This window comes from Hoplias malabaricus, chromosome 8 (genome assembly GCF_029633855.1).
Source record: "Hoplias malabaricus isolate fHopMal1 chromosome 8, fHopMal1.hap1, whole genome shotgun sequence".
Lineage (NCBI taxonomy): Eukaryota > Metazoa > Chordata > Actinopteri > Characiformes > Erythrinidae > Hoplias > Hoplias malabaricus.
In genome coordinates, this window is record NC_089807.1 from 23,471,908 (window position 1) to 23,488,470 (window position 16,563).

A 16,563-nucleotide genomic window follows, 5' to 3' on the forward strand; every position below is an offset into this window, starting at 1 on the left:
CTGTTTCCTTAATCTATGATCACACACCCAGGACATTTTATGACTAAGTACAGTAAATATCCTACAGATTGCTCCTTTAAAAAGACTGCCAATATATTTTGATTGCCACCTTAAAATAAAAATTAAAATTAAGAACATTGCAATTTAGACTTCCATCTTAAAAAAAGACCTTTAAAATTTGGAAAGAGACTGCACATATATTTCTCTCTCCCTCACACCCCTCCCTCTCCTCCTCCTCTATCTCACACACACATGCAGCTCTGGCTCTGAGAGAAGTTCATTTCAATGCATTCCTATGGGAGTATGGGAGTAAAAATAATAAGTCGGATAACAATATTTACATTAATGCAATGCCCAATCATAATAAGAAGGAACTGACTTATGAAGAATATAGTTGTAAAGCTGCTAAAGCAGCAGGGCGTTACTATAAAAATTAGGAAAATGTAAAAGATAAAGTAAATACAAGATAAAAAGTAATATATTTTCTTGAATATATTACTAAAATATAATAAGACAAAAAAAAAGTCATGTAGCTGAACACAATGAATGGATCTTTCAATGATGTACCTTATCTCCCAAACACTGATGTACAACTATATATATATATATATCCATCCATTATCTGTAACCGCTTATCCAATTTTTAGGGTCGCGGGGGGTCCAGAGCCTACCTGGAATCATCGGGCGCAAGGCGGGAATATATATATATATATATATATATATATATATATATATATATAAAACATTAAAAGAATGTTCATTTAATGTTTATCTGGAATGTTTCAGACTAACATTGGGAGAACTTTTATCAAAGTCAAGTAACGTTTATGGAATGTTCCATTGACATTAATGTAAGAACGTTTATTTCTTAACATTAGGTTAGCATTAGGTAAGTTGTGGGAACATTCCATCTTAGCTGGGTAAGACTTAGCATTCCATAAATATCACTTGCCATCTCATAATTATAAGATACTCTGGCATTTTTTCCTCAGGTAGGTGATGGTGGGTCTTTTTTATTATTAATATTACAGATATACCAAAACCCAAGTAAATGTGTCCTAATTAAACAGAACGCATGTGAATTTGCAAACTTTAAATTAATAGTCAAAAATCACACCTTAAATTTGAAGTGTTTTTCTTACAGAATAAATTATCTTTTGATAAATATGACCGTGATGCTTCCCTTATGACATGTCAAGCACTTCGTAATTCTAGGTACAGACATTAGGTGTCAGGATTGCATAATGCCCTGAAAAGAAAGGAGTTGGGGGGGCCAAAAAAAAAAAAAAAAAAACAAAAAAAAAAACGAATAATAATAATTATGCAGTGCCCACACACAAGTACATTTTCAGCATGTTTTACACAATGCAGCAAAAGATTGTTGAGGACACTTTTATAAATCTGAGATCGCTAATTCAAAACAGAAATACACAAACAAGTTTATAAAGCATCAAAGAGAGTAAAAAATACAATAAAAAGTAGACTCATAATTTTTATTGTTTTCTTACAACACATTCTGCTTAAACTGAATGAAGTGTTACAAACTGCACCACGTTGCTTCTAATAATGAAAAAGCTTACACCTTTTCTGTGAGAGCAGAACTGAACAAAAAGAAAATCGGCTTCTCTCACTTTCTTTAGCAAATATTATGGTTAGGAACAAGGAGGAACCACACCCCACAATCAAGCAACTCAAATTGAATACTTTTTGAATACCATTAAATCACATTGTAACAACATAATATGTTGGACAAATTTTAAGTACAAATTCCAAAGACGACATATCAACATGCAGGTCTGTGAAGCAAAAAGCATAACTGCCTTTATGCAACTCCCTCATCTTGGTCCAATAATGCTGTCCTGCTAGAGAAAACATCAGCAAGCATGTGCTTGGGTATCTCTGAACCACGTACTCTGAGCATATAACAGGCATCTTCCACCTTGCCAAGGCTCTGCTTGAGCGTATGCAGCTTTTTGGAGACTTCATAAGGACCCATGTTACCAATATAAGAGAAGCCATCATAAATATCCCGTAGGAAGTTGCTGAGCTCAAAAGGAGTATCCACATCACCATTTCCAACACTGCTGATGCACATACGCATCAGCTCCCCTGTCAGATCAGCCACACCTAGCAAGTAGTCAGTAGGTGTCACTTGGAAAGTTAAGACACATGTTCTTGGGTTTAATTCCTCACCAGTTACCTAAAGAGAAAAGGTCAACCATATCAGAATTTTGACATGACATTTGACATCATGGTTTTATCCAGTAGGGCTATTCTATATGGTATTGTTCACAATGATAGAGATCATTTTAAGATGATAAAAAAAAAAAAATAAATTCCATAACATAATAATGACATTATGTAGTTAAGCAGGGCCGTCACTAAAGATGAATGATTAGGGGGCTGAGCTTAACCAATGGGGTTTGGGGTATTGCCTTATAGCACCAAATTTCTTTGACGAGGTAAAATTTGAATACACATCTACAGTTAGTAAAACAAAACAGAGTTGTGAACAACTGTTAACTCATTATATACAGGTATCTGTAAAATATACAGTCATAACATGAGGAAAGTACATAAGCATCAATTCAGTCTACCCTAAATACTGCAGTGTTTAATGCATGAACATTTTAACTGGCATTTACTTTACCTTCATCAATAATCAGGATTCCTCTGCTAACATCAGTGTTTTTTCAGTTTGCTTAATTAAAGATTGTAACAGGCATTAAATTCATGTGTTTTTGTCTTGAAATTACACTCGCCGCCCGAAACACACTACATCTTCTCCACGTATGTGTGTGCGCATAGGGTTGCCAACTTTCTGAAATCAAAACGCAGGGGCCGGGGACCAGTATGTACTTGTAAATCCTTCTCGACTGTAGTCAAATCAGAAAAAACATTTTTGTCATCTGACATTTATTAAACCAACTGCCATCAGGATGGTCAGTGCCTGTCAGTAGCCTTTTTGAAAAATGGCAAAGCAGAACCTGTCCATGTATTTATCAAATACTGTATTAACAGTTTAATATAATTATTATTTGAAGATGTTCCTTAATTACAATAAGATCTGAAGTGAAAGAATCCTATTGGTCTAAGAGTCTAAAAGACAGTTTTGTTCTCATTAAATCATATGTCCAGTCAAAATGACATTTAATCAATTGCTTAAGTCTCATGTTTGTCTTTCATTCTAATAATATGGAAATCATGTGATTTTTGTGTAATTCATCTGCTAAGTGTACAGGGAGAATGAAATGTAGTTTCTCCAGGACACGGTGCTAACATTAGTTCTATCTAAAAGCAAAGCTGTAGTTCATCGTTTTACAGCACTGACCTGCTGCTCTCAGTGACACCGCAAAACAACCCACTGTAGGAGAGACTGGGACTCCATTGGCTGCAGAATGATGGACATGTAACTCTGGCTTCTGATTGGCTAAATAAAGGTGGCAACCAATGAAAAGCGAGTTATCTGTTTAGGCATTAGTGTCCCTACAGCCCCCCTAAAACAGGTCTAATGACATCCATGCAGTTACAGGAGGCACAAGTGATTCTTATACGCATTCTTTTTGGCTAGTGGGACCTTAAATACACTGGGCTCCTCCAAGTGTAATTCATTTTCTTCAATGGGGAGGGGGAGGGAGTGGCATCCTCCAAAAATTACATAGTGCAGTTTCTGCAATACTGAGCCTGGAGTAGCAGTGACAGACGCTCTATTCTCCCTAGTACAGGTCAGTAAAGCATCGCAAAGATTTTGGAGTTAAAATATTACGTAGTGTTCCTTTAAATATCATAGCGACAGGTGTCATTCCTGCACAGACTGAATAAGATTCAACAAAAAAATTGTGTTTATCAAATCCAGAACAAAATATTTTCAGGTTGTTTGAAAACTAAAAAGGGTTCTCACAATGAGGGGCTATTTGTGTTTCCTTCCCATTATTGTGTTTAACCCTCTCATGGCAACTTTGGATTAGCATTCCTCAGTTTCTCTTCCACTTTATCCTTATATTCCTTTATCTGTAAAGTCCACAACACAGAGGTTTTACATAAGCATTAATAATGTAATTTATCAACTCTGGATTATTGCCATTATGAAAACCTAATCACCGAAGGACTAATTTCATTCAGTGGCATCAAAACAACCCTTCAGCTATTCAACTTTATTAGGTCTAGAAGCTTTGGACAGTGGGTTTCACTCTTAATTTCCTGCAATAATTTGGCCAAAGATGAATTACATCAGCCCCCTCCAGGGTGTAATCCCGCCTTGCGCCCAGTGATTCCAGGTAGGCTCTGGACCCACCGCAACCCTGAATTGGATAAGCGGTTACAGATAATGAATGAATGAATGAATTACATTATGTTCAGACAAACCTAATGGCAGATTACACCTAGACAAATAGGTGCCCCCCACATTGCAAAGCACTGATCAACAGGTGTATCTCAATAAATTAGAATATCATCGAAGTTAATTAACTTCAGTAATTCAATTCAAAAATTGAAAATCATTATATATATTCATTGCAAACAGAGTGATCTATTTCAAGCATTTATTACTTTTAATGATGATTACGGCTTATAGCCATTCAGAAAATTAGAATATTATATAAGACGTGAATTTTTGAATTTGCATGAATTACTGCATCGATGCGTGGCGTGGCATGTAGGCAATCAGCCTATGGCACTGCTGAGGTGTTATGGAAGCCCAGGTTGCTTTGATAGTGGCCTTCAGCTCGTCTGCATTGCTGGAATTGGTGTTTCTCACCTTCCTCTTGCAAATAGGTTAGGCGAGTTTGCTGGCCAATCAAGCACCGTGATACTGTGGATATTAAAGAATTTGGACCAATAAGCAATAGTCCAGTCCTTTTTCTCCTTGGCCCAGGTAAGACGATTCTGGTGTTGTCTCTGGGCCAAGAGTGGCTTGACACAAGGGATGCGACAGTAGATCACTTGAAGTAGATCACTGTGTTTGTAATGAATCTATATAATACACTGCTCAAAAATTAAGGGGAGCACTTAAACAACACAATGTAACTCCAAGTCAATCACACCTCTGTGAAATCAACCTGTCCGGTTAGGAATCAACATTGATTGTGAATCAGTTTCACCTGCTGTTGTGCAAATGGAACAGACAACAGGTAAAAATGAGAGGCAATTAGCAAAACAACCCCTATAAAGGAGGGGTTCTGCAGGGTGGTGACCAAAGATCATTTCTCTATTCTCATCTTTCTGACTGATGTTTTGGTCACTTTTGCATTTTGTCAGTGCTTTCACCCCTAGAGGTAGCATGAGGCTCAGGTAGTGAAGCTCATCCAGGAAGGCACATCAATGCGAACTGTGGCAAGAAGGTTGGCTGTGTCTGTCAGAGCATGGAGGAGATACCAAGACATGTGGAGGGGGCTATAGGAGGGTAAGAACCTAGCAGGACCGCTACCTCCTCCTTTGTGCAGAAACAGACTCCATGAGGTTTGTATTAGAGCCCAACGTCCAACCATGGGATTTGTGCTTACAGCCCAACACCGTGCAGGGCGATTGGCACTTGCCAGAGAACACCAAAATTGGAAGATTCGCCACTGGCGCACTGTGTCCTTCACAAATAAATGCAGGTTTATGAAGCGCTGTTTATAACAAAAGCTGTGTGAAAAAGTGTGAAAGTGAAAAAGTGAAAGTGTGAAGAAGTGTGAAAAGTGGAATACATGCGAGTGAAAGTGCTCGCAAGACCAAGTGGAATACACGCGAGTGAAAGTGCTCGCGAGACCAAGTGGAATGCGTTTTTATTAAAAACAAAATGTTTTAATTATACATTGAGTACAAAACCTCGAAGACGTACAGCAAACAGTGCAATGAAGGAAAATAAAAACACAAAAAGAATGTGACTTTAATTAATATTCAAACAGCAACGTAAGGGAAAAAAAAAAGGAATCTGGAAACATTGGGGGTTATTTTTTGGGCACATTCAGATTTAAGATGTCTCAGTGAGAAGTAATAAAGACCTGAATTAGTATTAAACATATCTCATATTCTAATTCAACTAGTCATAAAGATATCTACAATCACATACTAAGTCAGATATATTAGAAATATAAAAGGCGAATACGTTCAAGATATCTGTAATTTATTTCAATTCTTTAAAAGGAATTCTGAATAGTCAAAAATATAGTTTTGGAGATTTCCAACTTAGTTTTGACTAGTCATTACTTTAATTCAATATATCTAGAATATAATTTTAGATATCTACAATTTAGTAAATTTGACATCAATTACACCAGTTAAAATGTAATTAAATATATCTCAAATTGTTATTTCACCTAGTCAAAATACCATTAGAGGTATCTTAATTTACAATTTGGTCATATATTAATGGCAGATATCCGTAATGTAAATCTAGTCACACGATTAAATGATAAAACGGCTTGCTATAACAAATCTCACTACACCTCTTTGGGTTCAGCCATCATCTATGCTGTTTATTCAACAGTGACGCCCTGTGGTTTCCACATGAATTACATCAGAATTAGGATTCACACATATGATATCTCAGCTCGGTCTCACACGCACTTTCACTCTCTCGAGTCTTTTCACAGCTTTTGGTATAAACGGCGCTTCATACAGGTTCACACTGAGCACATGCGACAGACGTCAGAGTCTGGAGGCATAGTGGAGAACGTTCTGCTGCCTGCAAGATCCTCTAGCAGGACCAGTTTGGTCAGTAATGGTGTGGGGAGGCATTTCTTTGGAGGGCCGCACAGCCCTCCATGTGCTAGCCAGAGGTACCCTGACTGCCATTAGGTACCAGGATGAGCTCCTCAGTCCCATTGTGAGAACATATGCTGGTGCAGTTGGCCCTGGGTTCCTTCTGATGTATGACAATGTGGCTGAAGCGTGTCAGCAGTTCCTGCATGATGAAGGCATTGATGCTATGGACTGGCCTGCCCGTTCCCCAGACCTGAATCCAATCAAGCACATCTGGGACATCATGTCTCCTTCCATCCACAAACACCAAATTGCACCACAGACTGTCCAGCATTTGACTGAAGCTTTAATCCAGGTCTGGGAGGAGATCCCTCAGGAGAACATCCGCTGCACCTCATCAGGAGCATGCCCAGGCGTTGTAGGGAGGTCATACAGCACGTGGAGGCCACACACACTACTGAGCCTCATTTGAACTTGTTTTGAAGAATTTCCACTGAAGTTGGATAAACCTGTAATTTGATTTTGAGTATGGTTCCAAATCCAGACCTCCATGGGATAATAAAAATGATTGAAAAATTATTATCAAAATTATGTTATTTTGTTTTCAATAAATCCCTCTATGTAATGAATAAAGATTTTCAACTAGAATATTTAATTCATTGAGATCTAGGATGTGTGATTTTAATGTTGCCTTTATTTTTTTTGAGCAGTGTATGAGTTTCACTTTTTGAATTGAATTACTGAAATAAATTAACTTTTTGAATATGTTCCAATTTATTGAGATGTACCGGTAGAATCATATTTATTCTCATTGGATAAGATACATATTGATCCAGGTCTGGCCGTTGGGTGGAAGTAATCCATCTACTAAAATGCACTTTTCCACTGCATAATACCTAAGCTATCTGACTCAGGTTTTTTTGCTTTTCTGTTAGGCAAACCTAGTTCCTGGTACCTGAACCGTGTATTGTTTTGGTCCCTGCTCTCTTTTGGTTCCATGTCAGCCTAGTAGGGACCACACCATGATGAGTCTGACTGGCCAGAGAGACCTATTAACGATGATGAAATGCACAAACTAGGCATTTATAAAATCTCCAAGCTACAGTAGAGATCACATATATGATTACCTAAAGGGGTAGGAATGCTCCTTGGATAGGTGCTTGATGAAAGACTCCAGTGAGAACTTGACAGTTCACCAAGGAACCACACACACAATATATATATATATTATATGGAATTAAGAAATTAAGATGTAGCCAATATTTACATGCCGTGACTTTACCTTTGTTTCCATCTTCTCCTCTCTCATGAATACAAGACAGGCATTGATCTCCTCCAGACTGACCAAGGTGCGATGCCTGATGAAATGATTAAATGACACAGCTTCCACATACTCCTGAATCCCTAAAAAAAACAAACAGATATAATTTATTACTGTTAATAAAATGAAAGCGTGCACTGATTATTATCACTATAAAAAATAACCAAAGACAAGAATATAGGCCCACAAAGGTATTATAAGAGTAAACGCTGCAGCACATTCAATCAAAAAGGCTATGTATGTTTCAAATTATTATTTATTTATGATATCTTTTCAGTTCTACTATAATAAAACACTTTCATCTCCAGCTGTAGTAAGTTGAGAAAAATAAATAATGATAGTTTCTGGCTACGCCTTTAAGGTGCAGGAGCAAACACGAGCGGTGTTTAATGACCGTAACAACAGTCAAACAGGAAATCTGCCATAGAGTAGACTGTCCCATTTCTGTTTAGCCTTCAAAGGCTAAAACACTGCAAAATCAGTCACAACACAATGGAAGTTTTCTGGAGGAAAGCTGCTGCACTCCTAAAAATACAGAAAAAAGCCCTGTCAGAATTCAACTCTATTTGTGTGCATGCGTGTCACCAAGTTGCACTGGCACAACAGATTACACTCTCAATTCCTGTTGATTTTATACGTGTTAGGCTTGATTTCCTTCACATCAAACACCAGAACAGTACCTCAGCATTAGTTGTATTGCATTTAATGGTACAACTTTAAAATAAAACTACATTCATAAAGGTTTATAAATCGCTTAAAAAAACTGTTTACTACATGGCTATGAATTAGGTTGTAAACACCTTAAATGTCATTAATAATCATTTGTAGAAAGGGCAAACATTCTACAATGACAGACTGGAGGCCATACATTGCTCTCCACACTTTGTCTGACCCCTTTCAACCTGTTCTTCAATGATCAGGACACCCACATAACAGGTATAATTTGGGAGGTGGATCATTAATGTGTGCATTATTTTGTATTGTGCTGGTATGAGTGGATCAGATACAGCACCCCTGCTGAAATTTTAAACTCCTTAAATGTCACTGTTGGACCAAGTATAGTCTATCAACAGCATCCTAGGATCACTGATGGAGGACTAGAAGATGACTAACACTTTCTATTTAGGAACAAATAAGCTACTGTCCATGACTCAAGGTAGACCAATGAGAAAGGTGTGTTAAACAGAGTGGACAGCAATAATACATTTAGGACAAACAATAATTTAAAAACAATCAAACTCATATAAAAAGATATATAATTCATGGATCAATCTGCTTTATTGTGACTCTGAATAAAGTAATTATTAATATAGAATTTTATAGGTGTGATAATTAGGGTCTTATAATTACCTTTTAAGCAGAAATCCTGTGCATATACATATTTTACAAAATGTTTGAATAAAATTTTTTTTTATTAACGAATAACTATTGTCTGTCAGTGCATCTGAATTTGCACAGGATGCAGGAGCAATATAGCAATTAGGCTGTACAGCCATTCTAACATCAAACACTATTGACATATCAGCACTCAAACCAGCTGTAATGTTTAACATAGTTATTTCTTTGATTTCCAATCTAAAGCCAGATTATTTTATTAAGACTAACCTGATGTGAAGGCTTTGTGGAACTGATACAGATCATCTCCCCTCAGCTCTTCTGCTATCTGACCAATCTTCTGCCTCACGCCATCCAGTTTGATATCAGCTTCATTCAACACATCTTCCACACTGGGAACACTGTGGAGCAAACCAGTCACAGTTTTAAATACAAAAAAACACTCATGAACATATTTGAACAACTCAGCATGATTTTGTAATAGGACATTTAAATGAGTGGTGATTTAGCACAATTGTGTGTTCCAATTGTATTGGAATATACAGGGGTTGGACAATGAAACTGAAACACCTGGTTTTAGACCACAATAATTAGAATGGTGTAGGGCCTCCTTTTGCAGCCAATACAGCGTCAATTCGTCATGGGAATGACATATACAAGTCCTGCACAGTGGTCAGAGGGATTTTAAACCATTCTTCTTGCAGGATAGTGGCCAGGTCACTATGTGATGCTGGTGGAGGAAAACTTTTCCTGACTCGCTCCCCAATGTGGCTCAATAATATTTAGATCTGGTTACTGTGCAGGCCATGGGAGATGTTCAACTTCACTTTCATGTTCATCAAACCAATCTTTCACCAGTCTTGCTGTGTGTATTGGTGCATTGTCATCCTGATACACGGCACCGCCTTCAGGATACAATGTTTGAACCATTGGATGCACATGGTCCTCCAGAATGGTTCGGTAGTCCTTGGCAGTGACGCGCCCATCTAGCACAAGTATTGGGCCAAGGGAATGCCATAATATGACAGCCCAAACCATCACTGATCCACCCCCATGCTTCACTCTGGGCATGCAACAATCTGGGTGGTACGCTTCTTTGGGGCTTCTCCACACCGTAACTCTCCCGGATGTGGGTAAAGGTGGACTCATCAGAGAACAATACATGTTTCACATTGTCCACAGCCCAAGATTTGCGCTCCTTGCACCATTGAAACTGACTTTTGGCATTGGCATGAGTGACCAAAGGTTTGGCTATAGCTCCCCGGCCGTGTATATTGACCCTGTGGAGCTCCCGACAGACAGTTCTGGTGGAAACAGGAGAGCTGAGGTGCACATTTAATTCTGTCGTGATTTGGGCAGCCGTGGTTTTATGTTTTGTGGATACAATCCGGGTTAGCACCCGAACATCCCTTTCACACAGCTTCCTCTTGCGTCCACAGTTAATCCTGTTGGATGTGTTTTGTCCATATTGGTGGTATGCTGACATTACGCTGGATACCGTGACTCTTGATACATCACAAAGACTTGCTGCCTTGGTCACAGTTGCGCCAGCAAGACATGCACCAACAATTTGTCCTCTGTTGAACTCTTTGAACTTTTGGTATGTAACCCATAATGTTGTGTGCATTGCAATATTTTGAGCAAAACTGTGCTCTTACCCTGCTAATTGAACCTTCACACTCTGCTCTTACTGGTGCAATGTGCAATTATTGAAGTTTCATTGTCCAACCCCTGTAAATAAAAAACACATTTCTGGAAGAGTTGTGAATTACTGTAAAATGCAATATAGATCAGAATCTGTTATATTTTCCTGAACATTTATTTTTACTAAAGTAAAGAGAAAATATTTCTAAAGTTTTGGCTAGCAGTGTTTTTTAAATATTAAAACATGTAGAAAGTAGTGACTGAAAGGTATATAAAATAGTCAAGTAACACCATTTCAAAATATTTCACTATAATCTAAAAAAGCTACAATTTTTGTATAAGGATTTGTATCGGCATAATGTAATAATATTCTATTGAAATGTAATAATTTATTTCATCTTAAAATTATTCAAATTCACATTCCGAAATGTTGGTGCACGGCATAATTTTGGAACTTACCAAATTTTGTTAAAAAGATTAATTGTACCTACAACATTTAGTGTACATGACAGATATAAATAATATAGTGCAAATGACAGGATGATATTATGTATTTTATACAAATATTAATCAGGTGAAAAATCAGAAATCCAATATAAATATATCTTATAGAAATTCATAAAATTCTTTTATTACATTTTTCTGCTTACTTTTTGTTGGTAAGAATAAAAGTGATATTTAACATTAGATGGCTCAATATGAATATCTAGTGGTTTTGCTACATAATTTAAACTAGTCTCCTGTTACCTAGTTACTCTGTGCAGCAGGAAAATTGTCCTCTTGCTCTCAATTGTGATGTCTCGACTTAATTTGACCAGACGCTCGTATTTGTCATGTCTGGTGTCAAGCTCTTGTTGAAACACTGTGGAATCAAACATTGATAGATGCAAATAAAAATTAATGGATATTTAGATAAACAAATTACATTTTTTATACTGTTGCAATCCCATTATTTTTCAACACTAAGTAATATTAACTTATTATTTATAACTTATTAGCTTCAGAATCGTTGTGATGTTCCAGTAAGCTCTAATAGGGAGAACAGATCCTCTGTCACTGATGCTCCAGGCTCAGCACTGCAGTAACTGAACTATGTAACTTTTGAAGGATGGGAAGAAAACCACTCCCTCCCTTCCCCTCACTGCTGATTTCAGGACAGTGATGGAAACGTGAATTACATTCTGCAAAAGTTTGGGAGCCCAGGAGCAAAAATATTCAATCTTACCTAGTGTTACTTTAACTGAGATTTAGTAAACTGAGATTAAGACTCTGAAGTGTACATAATTAGTAATTTCTTGACTTAACAATTTATCCCATGTACAAATTATGTATACAGTATGTTTACAACATACTAGGAAAATATGTTAATAATACTATGTACGTTTTAAGCACATTATTGTTGTGCTAAATGTGAGCAAATATGTATATATTACAATGCATTTTTACCTCAGTAGTACTTCTGTGTACTTGATATAGATAAGTAAATTGCACTAAGATTTTAATTGATCTTTAGAGTATCTAGACAAAGTAAAAATATCTTATAAATTATTTTTTTAAAGTTCTTCTCCTGGTGCATGACCTCTTGACAGATAAACCAGGTGATATTTATTTCCATTTCAAAACATCCTTAAATCATGCAAAGGATGAGTGTTCAGGGTTGTATTTAGAAGCATTTGGATATTTTGCTCTACTAAAAAAAATCGTTTTATAGGATTTACCTTTGAAGGCGGCAATCACCTGAGGTGAAGTAATTACAGGGTCGTCCGTTTTCTGAAATGAATCAGTCTTCCGTTTTCGGGAACTTCCATTACCTAATACAAAACAAAAAGCACCCTTATTACGAAAAGGTTATTTTATTAATCCGTGTTCGGCGCGGAATCATATGCCTATATAACAGAGCAAAAGGACTTAAAACTAGCTAGGTAGCCAAGTGATACAAAAATAAGCCACAGCGCTAGAGTTACCTTCTTTTTTACTCATTTTCTCACGTTAGAAGAATAAATACACTACTTAAACCGGGAGCGTCTCTGTATAACAATAACGTTATGTTACACTCGCAGGGAGATGAAAACTGAAAAAATAGGTAAATGAACGTTTGATAAGACCTTAACCAATTAGTTATCACTCGTTAATCTATTGGTCTCACATAGGTTTTTATATTTGTTATGAGTAGGAAAACGTCAAATTACAAGAATACCACCATGTGCCAGACCAAATTTTAAAAAAAAAGAATCTGGCTAAGGCTTTGTAGTCCTCTTCTTCTTCTTCTGAATTTGGTCGTAATGTATTTAAGTCATGTTGCATTCGCGCCATCCTCTGGCGGTTGGAAACAATACACAGAGGATTCCCTGCGTTTAAGATTTCTGTCAAATGAAAAAAAAATACATATTTATGAAGCCATAATGAGAACTTTTCCCTTAAGGCTATCATTACATGCTAAGCGATAATTATGATTTCAAAATTATATCCTAGCAAATCATTATAAGAATTTTGCAATAAATGTAATGTCTATTCTGATTCTGAGTAAGCTCTGGTCCCACCTGAACCCTGAACTGAACTGGCCAGATAAGAGGTCGCAAACAATGAATGAATGAATGAATGAATTAAGCATTTTGCAAGGCATTTCAACACTCAATGAGTCTTTTTTAGAATTACAGACACTTTCACCAACAGCCCATAACAGAATACAAAACAACAGCCATTGAATACCACATGCACAACACTCAGAAACCATCACCCTCACACACAGTATAAAACAAGAAAAATATATACATATTAAAAATGATATAAACAATACTACAAGTCTCTCTTCTAGTAAACTGTACTGAATACAATTTTGCATGGCTGTACCCCTTCTCCATCTTTACTGTTGGGGCTGTTGCAAACACTCCCCAACCCCAAGATCCAAAATAGATTAGTGGTCAAACATTCTGCTGTCTCTGCTTATTCTGCCATCCCTGGGGTGCATTCTGTCTGCTTCTAGGACTTCCTCTGCTACATGTGGCATAATGTGACTTCGCCTTGGCTAGTGACCTTGTCCACCAGTGACAGACAACCAGTGTGGTAGTGTGGTATTTCGGAAAACCCTGACAGCGCAGGCAAGCCATAAACCACTGAGAGAGCCCACACTTCCTATTGAACCCCTTAGTGAGGGAGAGAAAAGTTAATGGCCACTCACCTCTCACTGGGTAGCAATGCTCACTTAGCCAATGATTTGCTTAGATTTGACATCCCTAATTTACAGATGCGAGTGCAGTTTAAATCAGCCTCTATCCACTTATCTATTTTGTCATTATCTTGGCATCTATCTGAATCTGAAACTATCTGAAAACAGACAGGATTACTTCTTGCAAAATTTCATGAAAATGCAGATGAAGGCACCCATGTAAGAAACTCTGAGAATTTTGACCTTACTGTGGTGAAAGATCCGAAATTGTTCCAAACCTTAGGGCATATTTGTGTGAAGGCATCTTAAAAGGTGTAATCATACAAGTACAGTGTGCAAATTTGTTACCATATTTAAGTAATATGAATGCCCTTGATAAAAAAATACACACAAATATCTGCATTAGAAGGCATCCATCTAGGCTTACATTTTCTCTTATTTTAAACATCCTACATGTTTCCTTTTTCCGTGATCTTTTAGACAGACACACAGATTTTTTACTGAAACGTTTTCATTATAATAAGATACAAAGATAATTTTGGAAATATATCTTTGCTTTGTTCTAATACTGTCACTATGGCAAGCCATACATTTAAACATAACATTAAATCATTTGACTGGATTTATATTACAGATATCTGCAATTCATTTATGACTAAACATAATTCTAAATTGAGATATCTTTAATTATATATTGACTAGGTGAAATAACAATATGAGAGACCTTTAATTATATTTTGATTAACTATATTTTATATTTTAATTATACTTTAAACTGAAATTAATTATTGAATATCTTAAACTTACATTTCAGATATCTAAAATTAAATTATGACTTGTCAAACAGTAAATTAGATATTGCCTTATGTTCTGACTCATCATAATTCCAATAGATGTCCTAAATTCCCTCATTATAAATATATTTTAAGATATCTAAAACTAAATGGTAGATATCTGAAATTAAATTCTAGACATCTTGGATGAAAGTAATGGCTAGTCAAAACTAAGATAAGAGATATCCAAAATTGTATTTTTGAGTCAGAATTCCTTTTAAGATATCTTCAAATAAATTACATATATCTTGAACCTATTCGTCTTTTGTACTTCGGATATCTTAAATTATTATTCTGACTAGTCAAAACGTAGCTGACTTACATAGCCCAAGTTGCCAGGTCTGCATATTATAGTGGACTTTAGTTTTACATTTTCAGTAAAGTCATTTACAAATATTTGTAGTTGTGGGTTGTATTTTTGAGTTTGTTTCTAAAATGTTATTGCCTTTTTGGGCTTGCTTCATAGAGATAATGTCCACGAAAATAAGCCAAACTTGTAATAATGCCACAGTATTGAAGTCATGTTCATATGTTGCCATCTATTGGCGACAGAATGCAATTACTGCACCATTTAAGGTGGAACAGAATATTTGTTATATAACTTCAGCGTTGTAGCTTTTTTCTGTATTTCCCCCAGTCCCTGACATGTAAATAAACTTATGAACCTTTCTCATTGATGGAGCATCAGCTGGTGTAATTACGATTAGTTTTCATGTATGTGGGGAAGGGTAGGAGGGAAAACGCAACCTGCAACTAATATTTCCACTCTGTGTCACAGTAGTGGATGCTGGCCATGCAGGGGTGTGCCGCCCACTTCTGACAAGTTATGCTTTTCTAAATACGCCGCTGCTGACTCTCCACTGCACCAGTAATATTTGCTAAGCACTGCTGACATCACCTCCTGCAATGCTCTGCCACTGGAGCCAACTGCTCATGCTGCTTTTTTCTACTCTCTGGAAAGAGTATGCTCTTGACCTTTCAGATGTTGTTCACAGGAGGAAATTGGAAGAACACCAGCCAGAATCATGTTTGAAGGACTGGATCCCCACAGGCACCTACAGCCACTTTTCCTCCACTGATTAATTTCGAGAGGCAGTTATAACATGAAATGGCATAGGCATCTTATGTTTGGGTGCAGTGGCATCGACATCTTACGCACGGGTTGTGTTGTAAAATTTTCAAAGTTGGGACATTTACCTTGGGAATTAATGGGAATTTACAGGTAATTATGGGAATTAATGGGATTTAATGGGAATAAACAAATATTCCAAATTAGGTGAGAAACATACATTTTGTTGGTAAAAATTATATACTGAAGCATAACATTGCCTAAAATAATTAGATATAATATTAAAACACCTGAAGAGCAAAGCTTCTCCTCAATCCCAGGCACATGTCACATGGCTATTGAGACCACACACCCTGTATGCACTGTTCATTCCTCCATAACATGTACAGCATATATCCAGATGATTTCTAGAAACCTGACACTCACTGCAAGTGAAAGCACTCATTTGGACCAAAGGACTACCTAAAGTCAGGTAAGTTTTGAAGAGGTTCATATATTTATTGACAGTAAT

At 36.8% G+C, this 16,563-nt stretch overlaps 1 protein-coding gene across 3 annotated transcripts; it reads right to left on the bottom strand.

Annotated features, from left to right (window-relative positions):
* Nucleotides 1-1,487: 1,487 nt before the first annotated feature.
* Nucleotides 1,488-15,345, bottom strand: tsnax (translin-associated factor X). 3 transcript variants are annotated; one of them, XM_066678210.1, is made up of 7 exons: nt 13,174-13,296; nt 12,949-13,055; nt 12,703-12,795; nt 11,732-11,846; nt 9,611-9,741; nt 7,967-8,088; nt 1,488-2,200 (listed from the first exon to the last, which is right to left on the bottom strand). In XM_066678210.1, exons 2-7 carry the CDS (start codon nt 12,962-12,964, stop codon nt 1,823-1,825), a joined length of 855 nt encoding a protein of 284 aa, XP_066534307.1. In that variant the 5' UTR covers nt 12,965-13,055; nt 13,174-13,296; the 3' UTR covers nt 1,488-1,822. The 3 variants fall into 3 exon arrangements, with proteins under 3 accessions (XP_066534307.1, XP_066534306.1, XP_066534305.1); XM_066678209.1 differs by lacking the exons at nt 12,949-13,055; nt 13,174-13,296 and adding an exon at nt 15,306-15,345; XM_066678208.1 differs by lacking the exon at nt 12,949-13,055 and having other exon boundaries at nt 13,174-13,293.
* Nucleotides 15,346-16,563: the final 1,218 nt, after the last annotated feature.

Bases quoted from the DNA above. Each gene is read 5' to 3' on its own strand.
- tsnax (XM_066678208.1), bottom strand. From the start codon at position 13,288: ATGCAACATGACTTAAATACATTACGACCAAATTCAGAAGAAGAAGAA. The intron at 12,796-13,173 runs GTAATTTGACGT...GTTTTGTATTAG, and splicing joins TGGCACATGGTGGTATTCTT to GTAATGGAAGTTCCCGAAAA. The intron at 8,089-9,610 runs GTTAGTCTTAAT...TGTTTTTTTTAG, and splicing joins CCACAAAGCCTTCACATCAG to GGATTCAGGAGTATGTGGAA.